Source organism: Pezoporus flaviventris, unplaced genomic scaffold, assembly GCF_033815535.1.
Source record: "Pezoporus flaviventris isolate CSIRO_AGI_PZ_B2104156 unplaced genomic scaffold, CSIRO_AGI_Pfla_v1 ptg000002l, whole genome shotgun sequence".
Classification (NCBI taxonomy): domain Eukaryota; kingdom Metazoa; phylum Chordata; class Aves; order Psittaciformes; family Psittacidae; genus Pezoporus; species Pezoporus flaviventris.
Window position 1 is genome coordinate 92,476,271 of NW_026892550.1, and position 22,638 is coordinate 92,498,908.

At 40.3% G+C, this 22,638-nt stretch overlaps 1 protein-coding gene across 1 annotated transcript in view; it reads right to left on the reverse strand.

The window, feature by feature from the left end:
* MYH9 (myosin heavy chain 9) overlaps positions 1-22,638 on the reverse strand; it is a 73,897-nt gene that overhangs the window by 46,782 nt on the left and 4,477 nt on the right. The window contains exons 2-3 of the mRNA XM_061445128.1: positions 9,536-9,888; positions 3,190-3,346 (exon numbers count right to left, since the gene is read on the reverse strand). Coding sequence (XP_061301112.1) covers positions 3,190-3,346; positions 9,536-9,868 — 490 coding nt within the window. The 5' untranslated portion in view covers positions 9,869-9,888. The remainder of the gene's footprint in view (positions 1-3,189; positions 3,347-9,535; positions 9,889-22,638) is intronic.

A 22,638-nucleotide genomic window follows, 5' to 3' on the forward strand; every position in this document is an offset into this window, starting at 1 on the left:
CAGCCTAATCCTAAATGCCTCCAGCTCATGCAGAGCACCAGATCCTTTCATCTTCTATTCTCTGTACAGATTCCTGCCATACCACTGGCTGCTGCACCAAGCCTCCCTCACTGCTAAGCAAAACTGAGAAAGTGGAATAGGAATGCTGCTTTTCATTGCCCTAGAGGCTAGCCAGGACCAGAGGCACTGACACAACATACCTTCTCTGCATTCCCAGTAGCAGACGTCAATGCTACTTGTTACCTTTTGCAATAAGGAAATAAGGCAGCAAATAACCCTAAAACGATCTCTAGGGTTCTTGCTAGCACACATATGCACATGTGAAGTGACACGCACACACACAAATCTTTCCAAACCTAGCAGAGGTCAAAGCAAGCTAGTTCAAAAGTTGATTGGGAATGATACTCTCATCCAATAGGCATTCAGAAAAAAAGTCAAGTGACGATCTCAAACCAGGCAAAGAAGAGCTGGAATAAACCTCTAGATTGTCAATACTACTGAGAATACTGCATAGCTAGAATTGTTCTGGGAAAGGAAAACACTTCAGCAGAGCTCACAGCAATTCTCCCATGCTAGGAAAACAGAAGCAGGGCTGCCACTCTTTAGCTTTGTGATTCAAGTCTGGAATTTCCAAGTTTTAGACATCATTCAAGCAGTGGTCCAGTGGAGACTCCTTCTCTTTTCAAAAGGAAATAAAGTACCCATGTAGATTAATCACTAGCTCTGAACCACTGTCAGACCAGGGAAAGTAACCTGTCCTTTGTTGCAAAATTGCAGCTGTCTGGATATCCACTGCCACACACCAACATATCCGGCAGGGATGAAGGACAAGATGCATGCATGTGCAGTTCCAAATGGTTTAACTGTTGTCTATAGACAGACAAGGACTTCAATCCCTTTACAATAATGATAAAGAAACTGTTTCTGACTCTATGTAGAAAAGACTTTTAGGTGTCCTGGTTTTGGCTGGGGTAGTTAATTTTCTTCCAGGTAGCTGGTACCGTGTTCGGGTTTTTTGAATATAGTCTGAGAACAACGCTGGTTAACACACCAATGTTTTAGTTGTTACTAAGTAGTGCTTATTCTAAGTCCAGGACTTTTCAGTTTCCCATGCTGTGCTAATGAAGAATGGGAGTCCAGGAAGCAGCATAATCAGGATAGCTGAACTGAACTAGCCAAAGGGATATTCCCTACCACAGCACATCATACCGAGTGTATAAACTGGGGGGGAGGTGGCCAAGAGGTACCGATCACTGCTCAGTGACAGGTTGCACATTGGTCAGCTGGTGGTGAGCAATTGCACTGTGCATTGTCTTTCTTGGGTTTATTTCTCTCCCCCTTTTTGTTGTCTCCCTTCTCATTGCAATTATTACTATTCTAGTTTATTTCAAGTATTAAGCTGTTCTTATCTCAACCCACAGGTTTTGCCTTCCCCCACCCCCCCTCCCCCCCAAATTCTCCTCCCCATCCCACCAGGGGCAGGGATGTGAGAAGAGAGCTGTGTGGTACTCAATTGCCAGCTGGCGTTAAACCAAGACATTAGAGAACAGTAACTCTGGTACGGTTAAGTCAATAGCTTGTTTAAGAAAATACATGTTGGTAATTGAGTTGACAAGGAGTGGACAAGGGAGAGGAAAAAAAAAAAAAAAACCCACAAATGAAGTGAAACAGTGATAAGAGGTTTATGGATAACTACACTGCCACATATAGTATTGGCAGCACATCTGTCCTTGTCCTTCATGGCAGATCCAGCCTTTGTCTGAGGGAAGTGATGTCTTATATAAATGAAGTCCAGGTTCAGAAGTTTCTTCCTCTGGATACAGCATTCCTTTCACAGTAACACATCAGTAGTATAGCTGTATTTCTTAAAGAGTTGCCACATCTTCAACAAATTGCCATCAGTACCTCGCCATCAGTTCCCTGCAGCATGTCTGTATGGCTCACCCTTCCCCACCCAAAGCTTTTAGAAACATAGCTTAATCTATCCATCAATGTTAATGCTCCCATGTGTTCTGCTCTGCATGGCACCACGCTTCAGCAGACTTTTTCAGCATTCTTCACACCTGAAATTCGTTTAAAACCACAAGCACAGGTAGATGGAAGGAGTTTTTCTTGCACCCTTTCCAGTCTGGGCAACCATATTTTTATTGTCACCCATAGTTATGCTTGGAGGAGCAAGTGGTAGTGAGGGCAGGGGAAAAGCAGAAATCTAAAACTGATTATAATTAGAATTTTAAAGCATGATTTTATTATATCTGGCCTTTGTCATTAGTCTCACTTTTTTGAACAAGACCTGAGAGAGGCGAACACCTTAGTCATTGCTAGTCATCATAAAATAGAGGAGTCATCAAATTAATAGAAGCCATGCCAAATCAAAGCTTCCATTATAACCTTCAAACCTTACAAAGCACACCTCTTCATATAGCCCAGCTACAAATAGGAAGAAAAGCCCAAAATACCTCCACACCTGAACACTCCACAAGTATCCCCAACACAAGCACTGGCTCTGTGTAAGAAAGACCTCCTCTCAGAGAGGGGAGATAGAGATGCACAAGACATTCAGAGCTCCGTATTTAAAAGTCCTCAAGTGACAAACAAGCAGCAGGTTCTTTATGGTTCTTTAATTCTCATTTGTAGACACAGGGAGGGGAATAGGTCAAGCAGCTTGCTTTCATTTATTCTGTGAAAAGCCAACAGATGTATCTAGTATTTCCTGATAATAAGTTTTATTCTTAGCAGAATAAAAATGTAAATAAACAACTCCTGATGAGTAAAACTACCAGTGACCATCACACTTCAATAAACTTGTTTCACCCAACCAGACTGTATGACTGGATTTTAAATACTTCTGTTAAAAGCCTGTATCAACTAATACAATATTTGCCCACATACAGCTATCATTCCACAGGCTCATCACTGAAACGGAGAGTTCACTACCTCAGTTTGCCTGTTCTTTATGTCAAGTTTAGCTCTTGCCAGACTCTTTGTAAGGTTCTTCAATCCAATAGAGCAGGAGAAAGCTATTCACCTCAATACAAAGCTGGCACCAACTAGGTGTCAGGTGTCTGTAAGCAAGGGCAGAGGAGGCAACAATGCCTTCTGATAGCAGCGAGTTGTTCTCCTACGGTGTTTTGACTGCAACCTTGATTTGTGATTTCAAAAAGAATCATTATCTCAGTCAGCACTCACCTTGCATCATACTCCTGTAGGCTGTGTCTGTGATGGCATAGATATGAGGCGGCATCTCATGTCTCTTTTTGCCTTTGTACATCTCCACTATTTCTTCTGAGTATATGGGCAGGTTCTTGTAAGGATTGATTACCACACAGAACAGGCCTGAGTAGGTCTGGAAAAAAAACCACCCCAACAAATAAAGACAGGAATTAAAAACGTTGTATACTTGCACATTTTAGCAGTATATTACTTGGAAAAAACAAATAAACAGGTCCTTTTTTAAGTGCTTCTTCCACTGACACCACTAAGCAATATTAGAATCTGAGCAACAGTTAAAGTCATGTCAACTTAGCTAGTATGCAACCTTTCCAAGTACGCAGAGGGCATCATCTGATACATTAGTCATACTGATTATCATCAAACTAGCCTGCTCCCTGGCTAACAAAGTCCTCTAGGGTTGGCTTTTTCTTCCTTCCAAAGTTCTTATACAATGTAATTGGATACTTGACTTGAATATAAGGTAGGTGCTCAGCTCAAAGAAACATGCATTTTATTATGTTCTGCCTTATATTTGTTATGGATTTGTTAAGTAATAGATCAATTACAACATAATAAAACTTTAAGCCAAAATAGTTACTAAAAGAAAAATAAGACCACTGTACTCGTTAGATGTTTTAAAGACAACTTGAAAAACTGGACTAGGCTAAATTCAGTGTTGACACTGCTCTGAACAGGATGTTAGATTAGGTAGCTTCCCAGAGACCTTTCCAGCCTAAAAACTTTCATGATTTATAAGGGAAAGAATATTACTAGAACTAGATTCAAAATGGTCAGGTCATTAATATAGTATAGCTCTGAACTAGTAAATACAGAAAATAATTCTAAAGTATTCCATGCTCAAAGAGTCAATGACATTTGCCAATGTTAATTTCTCAATTGGTTTCTGCTGGCTTAAATTCAACAGTTCTGATGGAAGATAACTGTCAAAATGCTTCTAGTTTAAAATATTAAGCTTCTTAAAAGAAAAAAAAAAACAACAACAAACTGAACCCTTTAAGATACAAATATCTAAAAAAAAAAAAACCCCAACAAACAAAAAAAACCCACCAAACAAAACAAAAAAAAAAACACCACCAAAAAACACCCTAACAAACATTTTACTTGCAAAGGGAATAGGAGGAGCAGAAGCTTCTTAGATATTTCCTTGATATTCTAAGAATAGCATTCAAAGCCTTGCTCCTGGGGTTTACAGCTACTCTAGAGTTCCCTGACAATTTTAGAGGCAGCTGTTTGAAACCTCTGGAGAGGAACAGCTTTCTACAGCAACTTGTGCTACCAGAAGACAATATATTTGGCACTTTTCTATTGCTACCACCTCTTCTACTGTTTGATCAATGAAGAGTGCTTTAGAGTGGTAAAGAGTTGTCCACAGCAAGCACAGAATACTTAATCAGATTTAGCCTCCTTATCTAGATAAAGGTAAGGATTAGATCACAGCAATCAGAAGGGTGAAAATAGCATCTACTACACAGTTTATTGTCTTATATCCAAATTTTCTACATGCTGGCTTAACATCACATAATTGGCCCACTCCTGCATGCAAGAGGTTCAGATACAGCTTTCACCCTATGTCTCCCAGAAAGGAAAATTTTTATAGATATTTAAGTTTCCTTTTCCACACACCAGTATAAGCTATCAGGGTATGTTTCCAGACCTACCTGCTAAGTATTTGAGGAATATCTGAAAATACTACATCTCTTTCCAAAGTGGGAAACCATGAAATTATGCAAGTTGGCTAAAAACCTTTTAGCACAGGATGTCAAGAGCTCCAGGAAGCTAAGCTTCAGTGAGATGTTCTAGTGAGGTTAGGTCTGAGGTAGTGCTTGAAAGGAACAGTTTCAGGAGTTTGCAGAAACCAACTTGGCTAGTTCCTTTTGCCTCAGCCTTAGTTCTCCATCATGTCAAACAGCACTTGTACAGCACAGAGTAACTGCTGAAAAGTCTGGGTCATGCTTTCCTGATCTTTGACTACACTAGTGGATGACAGAATAGGACCAAGACGTAGGAAGGGGTCAACTCAAGAGTAGCATGTTCACAGTACATGCAGTACACATTTTTCCTTACACTGCCATGGGAATAACTGACATTGGAGTCAACTGAACTCCTAGAAGAGAAGCTACAATTTTATCAGACCTCTGGAAAACAAGTAAGCAAAAACCTTCCAGGTTGTCAGTTTCAGCTGTCTGCATTAGCAGCCATCATGACTCAAATCCTATGGCAGTAGCAACAGGCACATCATAATCAGAAGAAGATGCCCTATACAGTCCCACTTCCCCCTGGCCCCAACAAAACTGTAACTCATGGCACAGATTGAGCCTACCTCTCCTTTCAAGAGGCTAATAAGGCTGAGGGCCTGTTTGCTGCTTTTGGGGAATTAGAAGCGAAAGCAAAAGAAAAGTGGTAGCAAGTACTGTGGTAATATTCCAAAGGGAATGTAAAGTTTTCTTGTCTGCATTTGTGTGACTTTTTATGGCTCTGTTTGCTGACATATTAGAACTGTTGCTTTTCAAGCAAAAATAAAGGTCTGAAGCTGAACTGAAGCAGTCTTACAGATGAGAGCAGCAGTTTACAAAACAGAAAACATTAATTTCAATTAGAGTAATGAAGCCAGGAAGCAGGTATGAAGGAAGAAGCCATCACCTTTCTTCCAGCATTCTGGTTGCCAGGAGAAATACCTACAGGAAGTTTCCTGCAGTATAATGATCTCAGACAGATGCGTGAGGTGATATTTTTGTCTAATAAAGAGAGGCAACTAATCATGGCTGGGATAGGCAACTGAGTGAGAACACCACACCATGACTGCTGTTCAAGCACAGATAGTTTTATATAGGAAGCAAGTTGAATTGAGCAGAAGCTGCCAGCCCTACAAAGAGAAGACAAGAGTCATCTTCATCTTATTAAAGAACAAGTAAAGACTTATATGCATAAATCCCTGAACTGAACCCAAGGCTCCAACTGAAAGGCTATTCTATTACAAGCATTGTTGGCTTGAAAAATCTGTACTTTGTTTCAGACATTACTATCTCAAAATAGAATTCTAGCATTACCTTTTGTTAGGTATTTCAAGTGACATGGGCCAAACTGGAACTAGTTTAATTTTTCTAACTGCTAACCTAGCTCTGAATAGCTCAAAGGACCATCTACAGCATGACACAAAGCTAACAGCCTCAGATAGTTTATTTTCCAGCAACTGTTAACTTTAGTGAAGTAACTGGAACATGTAAGGCAGTTCAGGTAAGCAACACAGAAGCTGAAAATGATCTTGATAAAGCATTCATAACAGAAAGGGTTAATATGAAAGCCAGTCTATTAGCAAAAGTCACTTCAGTGCAGAGCTAATCAGCACACAGAAACAGCAAATTGGTGTTGGACTCAGGCTTTTAGTTCTTGAAATGTTTGACAAACTTCCTGCTCAAAATTAGTGTGCACCAGCCTTAAGATTTCACCCTTCTTTTTATAGGATGAGTAGACAGAAAAAGTTAAAAAGAAACACACACACACACACACCCCAAAAAAAAAAACCCACACAAAACCACACATCCCTGCTGGCAAAGAAGACAGAAAGGACAAGAGCAGAACTAAATAACACTTATGATCTTTCCAGAGACATTTATGCTAGAGATACATTGCGTGTATTCTCTTTCTTCAAGGGGATTAATGATCAACCAACAGCCATTCCAATGAAAGTATTTTAAGCCTCCACATTAATCTCCTGACTTGCTGAGAACTGCTGACAGGTGAGATCAGTCCATTTCACAAGTGCACAGAAATACAGTTTTGGCAAGACTTAAGATTCTATAATACAGAATTACTATGCTAGGATTACTTTGGTGAAGGGTGTGGAGATATTTTAATACTTCTTACAATCCAATTAGAAGAACTCAATTTATTACAGTCACAGACTATGTCTGAAATTTCAGAGGATATCTTGCAAGATATGTGAAACAGCCCATTGCATAGTGTGCAACAGACTTTGAGATGCTGAATTATTTTCAACAACTTATTACATAACACAGCAGCTTCCTGTTCTAAAAGTGTTACACATGATCTTGCACATCCTATTTCATCTCACTACCAACATTCTTCTCCAAGAACATATTTTGACCAATAGTCAAAGGAATTATTGATTACAAAGAATAACTTCTTGCATCAACCTCCAACCACATCAGCTCTCCAAATTTTGACATCACTCGGTAGGAATCAGACTGTTTTTACTTTTTACCAGCTTTGCACCCTTCAGATGTTCTCTGATAATTTCTTTAACAGTTCTTCATAATAGAGGCGATTTAGGAGGCAATCCTGCCCCTCTACTCTGTTCTTGTGAGACCCCACCTGGAGTACTGTGTGCCGTTCTGATGTCCCCAACATAAGGACATGAAGCTGTTGGAGCAAGTCCAGAGGAGGTCCACAAGGCTGATAACGGGGCTTGAGCAGCTCCCATATGAAGACAGGCTGAGAAAGCTGGAGCTGTTCAGGCTGGAGAAGAGAAGGCTGTGTGGAGACCTCATAGCAGCCTTCCAGTATCTGAAGAGAGCCTACAAGGATGCCAAAGAGGGACTCCTCATCAGTGACTGTAGCAACAGGATAAGGGTAATGGGCTCAAACTAAACCAGGGAAAGTTCAGGTTAGATATAAGGAAGACGTTCTTTACTGTGAGGGTGGTGAGGCACTGGAACAGGTTGCCCAGAGAAGTGGTAAATGCTCCATCCCTGGCAGTGTTCAAGGCCAGGCTGGGCAGAGCCTTGGGCGACATGGTCAGTGGTGAGGCATCCCTGCCCATGGTAGGGGGTTGGAACTAGATGATCTTAAGGTACTTTCCAACCCAAACCATTTTGTGAGTCTATGCCCTCAATGCCACTCCAGAAGAGCAGTGGTCACAGCACTAGCAGAGTGAAAGTTTCTAGCTTGTGTTCATGCTCCTTAGCTTAGAAGGCAACAGTTCACAAAGGCTTCTACCCAAGATGGATAACAAGGGTGAACTGCTGCCATGTGGTGTCTTAGATACCACCAGTCCCTCTTAGGGCAGAAGAGATCATCTACAGTTTGCCACATAAGATGACTACACAAAACACTGCATCATTACAGGTATGATGAAGTAGCAGGCATTCAAAAAAACCCCCAAAACATACATATAGATGTTGCAGAGAGTTCTTACTCATGCTGTCTTCTCCATATGACAAGAGGGGCAGCTTTTGGGTTTTAGCAGCACAAGAAAGAGGGAGGGAAATCTAGACAGACATCTTCAAGGACATCTACATATGAAATTTATTCTTTAATATATTTTGTTTTAATAGATCTTTTAATCTACTGTGAAGAATATTTCATAATGCCTAAAAATATGAACATCCACTGTTTTGGCATCCCTCAGGATTCCATCTCAGGCAGTCACATTTTAACACTGTTGGAAGCTAGTCTGAAAATAAACATACCACAACACACTAGTTCCTGTTTTAACCAGTCACTGCACCCAAATTTTACATTAATCATTCTTTCTATGCCTGCAGAATATTACTAAAGTAGATGCTGTCATGACCAACATCTGCTGGCTAAACAGAGGCCACATGAAGAGGAAAAGAGAACTTCAGAAGGGAACTGAAGGACCAGACTGAGGTTCCAAAATCTCCTTCCCCACTTTTCCCTCTTTATTGCTTTTGGTATTCAGTGAAGTAGTTGCTGCATGCTTCGTTTGGGTATGCCCACTGGTTCCATAAATGGTATCTTTGTCATTTCCACAGCAAAAAGAAGCAGGAGTCTCTGCTCTTGTCCATTTTGGGGTGCAAAGAAAAGGAAATATTTCTTATCTGTAAACACATTCAGGCCCACAGGTGCCTTCTATAGCAGGACACTCTGAGATCCTGAATTTTTATAACACAAAAAGCTTGGCATCAGCATTCTTTCCCTCTGAAGCTCCAGACATGGGAAAACGCAATTCAGATGTTAGGTATATTAGGACTGCATTTTTATTATTACTTGGTTCAGTTCAGAATAGACTCTTTACTACTTTCCAACTGCTCTCATGTCTTGCTTAAAGAAAGTTAAATGGCATTCAAAACATCCTGCAAACGAAGACATTAAAATGTTAAAGACAGATTTACGACAGCATTCTTTGAAAGCTTCAACTAGAGAGGGATTGGCATAGTTTAGTGAAAAAATCTTAAGCAGAAGGAAGAAGCTAAGTCACATGAAACTTGTGTATAGGGGCAATGAAAGGTTAACATACACATTTTTAGAAGCAAAGTAATTACATTAAGTTCACATACTACGTAATCAAAAACTCTTACCCCCAACAGACAAGACTTACATAGATCAGTCCTGAGTAGTATCTCTCCTTTAAGTTGTGAAGAACAGAAGCCTCATTCAGGCATGTCAGCTCTGCCATATCTTCCACTTTAGAGAATTTGGGAGGGTTCATCTTCTGGATGTCATCCTTATTTACTTTCACTCTCTTCCCATTCTCTGCCAGTTCCACCACGGCCTCATCTCCTACTTCTTCCTTCAGGCTGGCTGCCTCAAACCCATTCTTCTCAGAGGGAACCCATACCAGTTTCTTAGCTGCCCAGTCAGCCTGAGTCAGAGGGTTATTAATAATATTTTTGTCCACATAAAGGTACTTATCTGCATCTCGTTGCGACATTGTGTTTTAGAATTGGGGACCTGTGAAAAGAGAAGGAAACAAAATGTATATATTTTTAAAGCCTCAAGTTGCCTTGCAAATTCCTAGAGGCAGACAGGCACACGCTAAGTACTCCAAGTCCCCGGTCATCAGAACATGCCTCCCCCTCCTTTAGTTTCATTTCCGGAAGCACTGGTAAGTTGTCAGACTTCCAATAAGGTCAAGGTTTTGCTTGCCAAGTGGACGCAAAAAAAAAAAAAAAACAAAAAACCAAAAAACCACACCATATACTAGCAAGTAGCTAAAAAACTCCAGCAAAACACTGACCCTTAAGCATTTGAAAGCCATTATTGAGCAGAAAAGAGAATGCACATTAAAGTAGCAAGCATCAAACAACTTGTAAGATGCACCAGTACTCAGCATGAGATACTATGTTAGTAATGTTCAGTTCAAGATTAGCCTTTCACTGCTCTACTTGGTAAAAATATTACAAATATGTTTAATCAACAGCTTTATTTCCTACCTCCTGGTTCTGATAAATAACCAGTCAAATACCACAACTTCTTAGAAATGCCACAAACCTGTCCAGACAATACATGAGACACACTCTGCTTCTAGAAGACATCATCGATAATTTGAGGACAACAGTTAAGACCAACATAAAATACTTTCCATCCCCAGCTTAGTAGCAACACCCAGCCCACCGATTAGCATCTCTTTTCTAGATCACGTTAAGCAGCAGAATACCTCCAAGACAGTAATAGAATAAACCTGTGGTCAGGAAATTTTACAACCCCAAAATCCTTCTATGTAGCTACAGTCAGGTAAAGGAAAAAATACTACCCCTACAAAAAGGAGATTTAGGCAGCATTCTCAGAAAACAGCACCCTAGATTTAGTGCTTCATCAAAACCAGAACATTACCGCCATGGATTTTCCAGCTTATAAGGCAGCGATTTTATTGGTGCCATTGAGAAATCCTTTCAATTAGGAGAAAGGACTGTATGTGTCAAGGCTCATTGACCATGTAACAGCAGCCTCTTTACAAGGTCCCATAAATATTACTTGTTGGATCCTTCCTCACAAAGATACCAGTGTCCTCAATACATGTTTATCATAACTTGGATAGAAGCTAGAGCTCTTTATCACCAAAAGAACAGAAAATGAAAATATCAATATTCATGTCACTGGAGGCTGTCAGGAGCTCCAGGGGTAACTTTTCTACAGAGCAAAACCAGCCTGCAAGTTACATAGGTGAAATCTTACTATAGATACCAAGAGCAGGACAGAAGCAGTTCAACTCCCAAAATATGCATGAGAGCAACAAGAGATGTTGAGTCCTAGCATTAGCAAGCTGTGAATGAAGCCAGAAAAACATCAGCTATAATAATGATAGGCACACATGCCCACACCAGTCATCTGTAAGCATGTAGGGAAATTCCTTTCAACAAATGTATCACTGTAGGTGGTATGCAACTTTATGCCAGAGACTGTATGGCTAGCTGTATATTCACAGTCAAAAATTCTTTAGCAAAGAGAAAATTACCCTATAAATAATTGTTTCATTTAGCTTGGGTTTCAAATCTTTGTCCTAAGCCTTACAGGATATGCCAAGCAGCTATCCCACACTTTACCTCATTTGTCCTTTCCCCACAGGGTCACTGACACTTCCACCTCAGTCGCCACAATGGTGACTCTCAGAGCAACTCCTCCATCCTAGCTTTTCATATTTTTTGTTGAAGCCCCAGATTTTAATGGCCACACGATGAAGAGACTTGTTCCAGAGATAAGATGCAGCAATCAAGAGTCTGCCATAAAAACTCTGAGTTCTCAAGAGAGCTGCAAGACCACCCTACAACAGCTAGCCCAGCAGAGTATTTAGAATAGAGAAGACTAAGAATTCAAGAAAAGATACTGGGACTCCATGACATTGCAGAGTATCATCTGCACATTGTGGTCAAAGGGTTAAAAAAAAAAAGGGGAGGGGGGGGAGGGAGAGGAGAAGGGAGAAAAATAATGAGAAATAAATATTCAATTGTGTTCAGAGTTGTATCAGGTTTGGCAAAGCAACATCTCTGTTCTAGCCTCCATTACAGAGTTTCCTGCCTATGCAACTCCCAGAATCTAACCAGTTGCCTTTTTTGGCTATAATCAGGCAAGACACAGAAGCAGTATGCTTCGGCTAAATTCAGTTTCATCATTTCCTGAGGAATCCTAAGTAACCAGCCATCTGAAGTGTCCTACGTTACACTGAAACATATTCCTCACTTCCTTACTGTTGAAATACATGCATTCAATACACTTCGGAGATTTCTTCTGGGATAAAGGCTAATTCTTTTCTTGGTAAGAAATACATAAGACCACAATAAATCTTTTAAAGGGTATCTTGAAAGCCAGTTCTAGAGCTGAAGAGAACTAAGGAAAGAAGATAGCTACAGAGAGGTTAATCAAATTCCTCACAGGAGGAGAAAGCTGAATTATCTTGCACACAGCAAGACTGCATTCTTCAGCCAGTACGGGATCTTTCTGTATCATCTGTCCCTTTTTATTCCCAAAACTGAAACCAAAATCTTTCACAGCAAGAAGTTAGATAGCCTAACAATTAAAAAAAAAAAAATCTCACCAAACACTAAGGGATTTTTTTATGCCAGTACTACCAAATAGCAACGAGATTCAGAGATGGTCTGCACCTCAAAATTTAAACAGACTTGAAAATTACCCTATTGCATGGCAGCAGCAAACAGTCTTGTTATCACCATTTCATATGGTCCAGAACAGAATCATCAGGTACTAGAACTAAAAAAAATTGAGGATCATGCTAAGATAACATGGTATTAGTGCTACTCTGAAGGCTGACTTCTAACCCACAGGGCCTCTAAACTAGCAGTACCACAAACCAACCATTAATTTGTCTTCTCCACAAGAACAGTACCAGAGGAATCAGATTCAGCAAGTTCCACCTCATGGGCTGCAAAATTCATCTTCCTAGCTTAGGCTGCACTTCACTGGGCAGTTCTAAAAAACCCTGAAGTGGTGAAGGAAGCGAGCCCTCTAAGCTCTTGCAGCCTCACAGCAACTCCCAATGATTGCAAGTCATTGCCATTTTAGGAACAAATTAGGAAGTTATTTGTTTGCCTAGTAGCTTGCATTTTGGGTGTAGATAATTATGTGGGGCAAGGACATTTATCTTTACATGGCTATTGTGCAACTGTCAGAGGAGAATACCGTTAACAATATTCTTTTTGATGCAACAACAGTCTACGGCTTAGAAGACAAAAAAATACAGAAGAAAGACAGACCATCCTTGTTTTGAGTTTAAATGCCTCCTTCCTAGTATTGTTTCCAAATATGAAATACTACAGTCACTTCCCTGTTAACCCAGGATGCTTCCTTACTGTGGTTCATAGCAGTCTGAGGAACAGGCTGGTCAAACATTGCTTGTTTTTCATTATTTCATGTGCCAAAAGACATTCTTTTGCCATTTAACTAACTACATAATTGCCACAATGATGCCATGCAGTTACAGATGGAGGCAAAGCAATCTCTACAGTCATGAATAGGATGGGATCAAGACATTGATAATATTTAGTCCAACCTTAAAAAACAATAAATTCAAAAATCCTTTGCATACATATTTCCCTACAGATTCTTTTGAGATGAACAAGTTAAACACTGGCTTTAAGTTAAGATGCCATGCATTCCCTTAAGTAAGCAGAATTAACAAAAAACCTCATGCGAATACAATCATATGGACAAAAGTTTGCCTTAACCTCCTACAGTTCCACAGCCTTAAGGCTATCAGACACTTCACACACTTCTCTCCCTATTTAAAGCACCAAGTGCTTTCCAAAAAGCTGGAAATAAACACCTGGCTGGCTTGGAAAGGTCTAAAAGATGCCTCTGCTATAAAGCCCCTTCCTTTTGATCACAGTGTTATTCAACTGCTAGAAGTATAGGACATTATCTGTTTGCAATTTAATTTTCCAGAACTATTTGTATTATTCCCTCCTCTCCCCCCAGTGTTTACTCTGTCAGCAGCCACAGAATTGTTTCTGGGACTAAGCCATTGCTCAATGAGAGCAGCTTGGGCTATGGTAAACTATGGAGGTAATGGCTGAAGTAGCAATAGAATTCAGAAGAGCATCAATAGCAACAGCTAAAGCATCCCACTTCCTAACAAGTATTAGAGCCCTAACTAGGCAAGGAAGCACTTCTAGTTAGAGCCATATGAACTGCCGTTAAAGTAGGGATCTCCACAACATTCTTTTGAGGCTTCAGCCTCATTAATACAAAGATACACTGGAATAGGCAGTTTTAATCACACACCATTTCTCTACTTTGATGAATTATTAAAAGTTTGTGAAATAGTGGGCTACATAAAATAGACACATACAGGCACTGTATGTGATTCAGATCACCATTTCAGAACCTTGCTGTAAGACTGAGCCTGCGTGAAAAGGGATGTACATTACTGGAAGTTTTCTTTTGCTTCACATCCAACAGTAAGGCAGTGCTATAAAAACGTTCTATGATTTCACATTAAATGATCACACACACGTGGTTTGTCTAATGGCCTTTATATGAGCAGTGGAAGAGGAACTGCCCTAAAGATAAGGGTGACAAATAGAAAACACATATAGACTAGAATTAGAAAGTTAGCAAGTTAACTTCTCTTTGTTTATACATTTACATTTTAAAATTATTTCAGGAACACAGTTCTCATGTTATATACCTCTAGCAGGTTGTGAAAGAATGCAATACAAAAGGTCCTCTCACAGAGCAAAGGGAACATGCATGATTTCTACAGGCAAGACAAGACTTTTACACTAGAAAACTACACCACTATGCTTACAGACCCATTTCAGTTACAACCAAGTTGTCCTCAATGAAGAAACTTGATTCTTTATTAATACACAGCATTTTAAAAATAACCTGACTCTGAGAAGCAGCTAATGATTCAAACTAAGTTTGCTCAGTAACATTTATATGATGCGAATCCTCACTAAGAATACAATCTGAACAGCCAATTCTTGCATTATTTTTGCAGAGTCAACTGTTTTACTTTCCCAGCCAGCTGAATGCAGTTCATCAAATCAACATAGTTGCATGCAGTGCAGCTAGAAAGCACAGTAAGTAGACTTCTGTGGCCAGACTGCCTACAGTGACCATGAACTGACAACATCAAAAAACAAAACCTCACCCACCAAAAACCCCTCCCTGTAATTCCCTTGGGTTCACTTAGAAAGTGTTCAGATCTCTTTAGTTAGGACATACTAGGCTGACACTTCACAGCTCCATGTGCCAGGATGTTTATGGGAAAGAAAACTGTGAAGCTACTTAGCACAAACTGCTCCAATGTGTAAACAACACCTATATATATATATATATAAAATAAAAAAAAGGTCTGAATCATTAGTGAAATATGAGAATTGAATGCCACTGGGGTAGCGGTAAGGGGAAAAGCTGGCAGAAGGCTAAACTGATATATTGTGACACACCAGTACTTGATGCTTCAGACTGAACTCAAAGAATCACAAGTTTACAGTTACCAGTTATCTCACAAAGGAATACAGCATCAGACAAGAGTTTGCCATTAATACTCCTTCATAGATAGCCTCCCAAGCTGAAAGCTTTCAGCTCCACTCCGCCTTTGTGTTCAGAATGCCATGCTGCCACGCAGACTCATTTCTTCTAGTTAAGCTTTATTTGGGATTCATAATGATTGCTATTAGCTCACTGTAATTCACTGCTTTCCTCTCTAGTCACAGTCTGACGCACACAATACATTGTTGAAAGATTTATTTCACAACTGGAATGCAGATTGCTGGCAATTATTCTTGCATATTCAGTTTGACTGTAGTACTGCCCAGACTTGCAGCTACCATGTTTATTGCTGTAAGTTAAACCCAAGGTAGAGCACTAAAGTGCCCTCTCTGCATGCTCAGGTTCCAAGAATAAAGAATCTAATTATCTAATGTATAAATGATACCTGCATTACACAAAAGTGATGTGCCGACCAGACTACACGCAAGACAGAAGAATGAAGTTAAAGGGAATTCCTTACCTTCCAAGTGGCCTAAACGTACCCAGCACACATCCTCAGACAAACATGGAATAAACGTTTCTCGGTTTCTGTATGTCCAGCCTTCTTCAGCTGTCAAGTACCACTTCTGGTATGTGTGAAGCAAGCTCTTGCATATTCTACTGTAACAGCTGACACAGGAGGTTTGCTCTGTGAAGCTGGGACTTTCCATGGCAAATTGCAAAGGCCCCAAAGCCACAAACAATTAAGACACTGTCCTTACATGCCACTTAGTAATTAACTTTTCACTGGGTTCAAATGAATGGCAAGACTGGGAGAACAGAAGACACAAGCACAGCACCTGTAGATGTAATGTAAGTCAATGCTAATCTGAAGAGGCTAGTTTTGGGTACCAAAGAGTGAAAGCGGGATGGTGCAGCCTTCACCACAGGGTATACAAGCACAGAAATTATCTCGGCCAACTTCACTGCATACCACAAAGAAACTAACCACTGAAGGTTATGAACAAATACAGGCAGGCATAGCTTCCCTAAGTAAATGCTAAGGAGGGGACGACTGCCCCTATTTTACTTGCAACTTCTCAGTTCAGTGAGACCAAAGAACCATTACCATGTACATGGCACCAATAAAGTAATCAGTTCTATGAAGCCTGTGCACATTGTTTAAACACATCAAGCACTGGTTTAGGGAGGGGGAGGGTAGCCTTTTGTTGATTTCAAGTCCAGTCTTTAGCATGACAAAGCTAGGCTGGCTGCCACCCAACCCCATTCACTTGGAATAAATATTCAAAGTTTACAATCCCGCATAATACACTTTCTGCAACTGTTGTTTCTCATTAGTGCATGTACAGTACATGCCTTCTCAGCAGAGGAGAGAATTCCTTTTCCAGAGACAGTGTGCCCACAAAGAAAACATTCCAGGGGGAGAACGCATTCTTCGTGACCATTCAGCAAAGTAATCCCACTTAAGGAGACAGCTGTAGTTCAGAAAACTGCAGCCCATCCTGGCTGTTCAAGCTGTTTTGCTGCAAGACTTCTTTTCAGGAGACATAATGGACTGTAAAAGTTCTGATCAGGCATGCAGAATTCCCTAAGGACATTGCATGAGAGGTGAAGGAAGAGCTTGGAAAGTTTCAGCCTGTCCTTGTTACCTCAGGGTCACTTTTCATGCCTTCCCTAATATTCTGATTTAAGACTAAAGAGATATCTGCCAAGAACTCTGTGACACTGAAGTGGAAGGGAGCTCTTCCAATACACAGTTCTATATCAGTTAGGTCTCCCTATCATCTTTGTCCGCTCCAGGTTTCATTTCATCACAAGAGGGAACAAGGAACAAAGCAATCACACCTCAATACAGATAGCAAAACCACAGTTCTTTCAGTCTTTTAGAAAAAAGTATTTTGCATGTATGTGGCTTCTGTAGACACTCACACCTCAACCTTCTGTGCCAAACTATGGGTCCAAACTGCCTTCTGCTAGAACTCATCTTTTTATTCTTGTTTCAAATAGTTCTGCTCTGCCATTAACAATAGCTATTAGGGATGGTAGACAAAAACCCTGACACAGAGAAGTCTACCACTTTTATGGGTCCATGTTTGATTCTCAACTCTTCCAGCTGTACATACAGATTAATAAAGAAGATCTACCTCTGATTATGAAGGTGATCTTGGAGGTAGGGGGCAGGAGGAGAGTCACTCTTTCTGGATAGGAGAACAGCAACTCCTCCACTGAAGGAAAAGCTACATTGCCTTTAGCTCCAGGATGTATAAGGAGTCCAGGTTGAAAACAATCTTGCAGAGAATAAATACCAAATTCAAGATGGTCTCAAAAACCTCGAAACATTCAGATTGCAACATTTGCCTGTTGTGTTCAACATCTTGCACAGCATCGTGGCTTCTTACTTAGGTATCCATTATAAGCAATGTTCTAGAGAAGCCCCTGGTGCAGCGAAGCGAACAGGAACACTTGTCCGGTCTGTACCTCTCAGCCTCAGACTTGTTCTCTGGTTACACTGTTCCTTTCCTTACCTGTGCTTTCTTTCCTAAATGTCAAATACATCAGTGTTTAAAAAGGAACAGAATTAGGCACCTGTTATTTTAGAAATCACCCAACCATGCCCTCTGGTCTGGATGTCCTGAAGTGTTGATTTGTGTTTTACAGGAGAAGAACAGACTCATCTTTCAGTCTGAACTGAGTAGAAGCAAGGGCATTTGAAGTACAATCATGGCTATATGGGCATATAAAATTTTCTACATTCTGGTATTAGAAGAAAAGACTTTAAAAAAAAAAATTATCCCCTATTGACATCCTATTGACATTCCATGGTCCCAGTAAGAGAAGGCAATATAACTTGGAAGTTTCCAACAAAGTTTTGCTTTCTGGCTTAACAGAGTAAAAGTCAACATAAGGAAACGTTGACCACAGAGTAGCAGAATTGTTTCAAGTGTTTCTTCATAGTTAACAACATTCTCCACAACCATATACACTATAGTGCTGTGGTGGTGAGGCACTGGCACAGGTTGACCAGGGAAGCTGTGGCTGCCCTATCTCTGGCATTGTTCAAGGACAGGTTAGACAGGGCTTTGAACAACCTGGTCTAAAGGACGGTGTCCCTAGTTTGTACTTGATGACCTTTAAAGTCTATTCCAACCCAAACCTTTCTATTATATTCTTCTCCTTATCTACACAAGTAAGAGCTGAACCATTACTGCAGTATGATAGAATTGGCATAATACAGCATGGCAATATTTATCAGTTAAATCTCCACTAAGTTTTCAGAGCAATAACGACCTAAAATCTACCTTTATTGTTCTGCTCATTAGGAAAAAACTTTAAATTTACCATGCAAAACGATTAACTTCCACATGTGGAGGAAGAAGATAAACTATCAATATCTATATGCCAGTGCTGTGCAGACAACATGCAGACAATTTTCAGAAGTTACACCAGTTTTTCTAATAAACTGACAATCCTTTTTTTAAAGAAAAAAAATACTAATACATCTTCCTCATTGTGGGTTCTCATTGTAGACTTCATAGAATCAGAATCTTTAGGGTTGGAAAAAGGACCTTAAGATCATCTAGTTCCAACCCCCCTCCCATGGGCAGGGACACCTCATACTAAACCATGCCACCCAAGGCTCTGTCCAACCTGGCCTTGAACACCGCCAGGGATGGAGCTTCCTTGGGCAACCCATTTCAGTGCCTCACCACCCTCACAGTAAAGAGCTTCTTCCTTATATCCAATCTAAACTTCCCCTGTTTAAGTTTTAACCCATTACCCCTTGTCCTGTCACTACAGTCCCTAATGAAGAGACCCTCCCCAGCATCCTTATAAGCCCCCTTCAGATACTGGAAGGCTGCTATGAGGTCTCCACACAGCCTTCTCTTCTCCAGGCTGAACAGCCCCAACTTTCTGAGCCTGTCTTCATACGGGAGGTGCTCCAGTCCCCTGATTATCGTCATGGACCTCCTCAGGACTTGTTCCAACAGTTCCATGTCTTTTTTATGTTGAGGACACCAGAACTGCAAACAAAACTCCAGGTGAGGTCTCACAAGAGCAGAGTAGAGGGGCAGGATCACCTCCTTCGACCTGCTGGTCACGCTCCTTTTGATGCAACCCAGGATACACTTGGCTTTCTGGGCTGCGAGCGCACACTGAAGCCAGCTCAATGTTCAGTTTCTCATTGACCAAGACCTCCAAGTCCTTCTCCGCAGGGCTGCTCTGAATCTCTTCTCTGCCCAATCTACTTCCCATCATCATCATGGCTTGACTTTGTGAATGAAGACTTGGGAAGGGCTTTACCCACGCTTACTACAAGTGCGCTGATGACTAAAAAGGCCAATATGAGATGGGCAAATCCAGCTGCAAAAAGCACAGCAAAAGGTCTCCTTGGGTGGTACAGGCAGGGTGCAATTCTTTCCATGTTGTCTTTTCTCCTCAAGCCTAGTTCTGCGTGAGTTCTCAAAGGAGTCAATGACATTATGCATGGTGTGTCTCCAAGTCTCCCGACTGGAGGCCAAGGTGGACCACTGATGGTAGCCAATGTGGCCAAGGCTAAGGTATTGTTTCAGGGAGTCCTTATATCTCTTCTTTGGGGCACTTCTCTTGCGGCTACCGGTGGCCAGTTCACGTAAAAAACTATCTTAGGGAGGCGGTGATCCTACTTCCCATCATATACTGCATTAAACTACAAGCTCAAGTTCATCTACACAAAACTTTGGCTTGGGAAAGGCCATTAAATAATTCAGAGTAATTTACTGCATAATGAAAGGTCAAAGACTTTAGTATCTGCTATAAACATTCATACTGGAATATAGCCTTGATGATAAAATCCAAGTAAACTGGTTTAAGCCACAAATTTAAAATCACAGTTTAAAGAGGTTTTGTGAAGAAATCTTACTTTGTATTTATGCTCTTTTGAGAAAGGAAATTCCCTTTGTCAATAAGCAGACATGTCCATTTGCAACATGACAGTTTCAAGTATCCAATTGCTTAATTACTGTTACTAGTCATCCATACTTCTATATCCATTTATTTAAACAATTCTGTAAAGTCTGAATACATTTTCACATAATCATAGAACGGCTTAGGTTGGAAAGGACCTTAAGATTACCTAGTTCCAACCCCACTGCCATGGGCAGGGACACCTCACACTAGATCATGTCACCCAAGGCTCTGTCCAGCCTGGCCTTGAACACTGCCAGGGATGGTGCATTTACCACTTCTTTGGGCAACCTGTTCCAGTACCCCTTGTCCTATTGCTACGATTCCTGATGAACAGTCTCTCCCCAGAATCTTTATAGGCCCTCTTCAGATACTGGAAGGCTGCTATGAGGTCTCCACACAGCCTTCTCTTTTATTTCATGACAAAGAGATAAAAGCATCTTTGTCTCTGAACAACAGAAATGAAGACATCTGAACAACATCTATGAAGAATAAAATATATTGATACTCTGCTAAAAAAATGTAACTCCATTAATACTAATAATTTTTTAAAAAGTATTTCTTTGACTAGTGCAGATACGTTTACAAGCAAAAACTAACTAAAATGGTTTTCTAGCTACCTGCAATCAGCAATTTATGAATTAATTTGATTTTGGATACCTTCGTCTCAAATCCACCCCTCATCTGCTCCACCAACTGTGAAACACACAGCTACCCCCAAGCATTTAAAAAAAGAGCTAGGAAAAAAGGTCAAAGAAAAATGTCAACGCCTTCCTGTACACTTTGAACTAGGAATTACATGGCCAAAACAGAAGCCAGAAAGCATTTTTCTTCTTCTACATTTAAAAAGCTGTCAAAAGTCAATTTACCTCATCAACCATCTAATTCCAAGTGCTTAGGCAAGAACTTTCTCATCCAGTTCACTAGTTTGACTTCAGCTTTACACTCTGTATTTGTTGCCAAGTTCTTAGATTTAAGCATCTTAGATTTGTTCAACTCTGCCCAAACCCTAAGATAAGCTATCAAGTTTAGAAAAGAAACACCATGAATGAAAATTAATTTGTGCTCACACATTTAAAAATAATTGATTGTTAGCGGCGAGGAGAGGCAAGACACGCCAACCCAATATGGGTGATAAGAAAACTTCCACTTTATTTGTGGCGCACTTCGCTTATATCCGCGTGGTGTTTAGCCACGCCTACTAGTCAGAACAGTATTGGTTAGTTCTACACAGCTTCCTTCACATTCTCCTCCCACATCCGGTTTCCGGTTACCTGTGAGGCCTACACCTTGCTTTGCTCGCACAAGGCCTCTAAGGATCCATGGCCTTGCTCTTAGAGCCCTTCTGCAACAATTGATTTTATCCATTGTGAGCATAGCAAAATGAATCTCTTGCACTAAATGACAAGCAGACCTACAGTGTAACAGTCCCTGCCAAAAAAGACCTTACTGACTAAAAACTTACCTACAAACTGATATGACAGTTGATTTAAGTCAGTCATATTTGAAGAAAAAATAGCAACTGAAATAAATTTAAGTTTTGCTGTAGGTTTCCTTTTTTTCCCTTGGCTATTTAAAACAACAAGTATGTCAATAAAACTGCTGGACTGAGCGTTGGCCAGAACCAACTTTTACCCGAGTCTAAGCTACATCACCTCCAAGGCTGATTTAAAAGAGCTTAAATTTAAGTGAACTGGTAAAGTCTTGACCTTAAAAGAAAAACACAGATGAACGTACTCTCATCACTACAAACAATAAAAAAGGGAGTAAACTATTACAAGAGCACGCTTTAAATCTTATATTTTAAACAGGAAGCTGCCCAATAAGGGGAAAAAAAAAAAAAAAAAAGAAGTCTGATTGCACAAGACTGTCAAAGTTGAGTGCAGAATTTCTCTAAACCTCTTTTCTTACAAGTCCAAATGCCTACTTTGCTTTCATTCAAATCAGAACTCCAGTTCTGTGTTGAGGCATATATCACAATGAATTTCCTGCCGAGACTCATTAAAATGGTAGCTCTTGATGAATGGAAGTATTCATCAGTTGAGGAGACTTTATGATACAGATTTCCAAGTTAAGTTTCCCTCAACATACATTAATTATTAGCCTGAGTTTACTGAACTCACTCATCCGTGTGGTTTTATTTACTACTCTCAGTAGAGTTGCATACATGCATTAGGAGAAATTTAAATTTCTGGTCATGAAGACAAGTAGAATACAAACCCTATGTACAAAACTCTAGAGGCATAAATTTCATAAAGAGGTCATGGAGTCAAACCACATTATTCAGAGATGTATTTCATTATA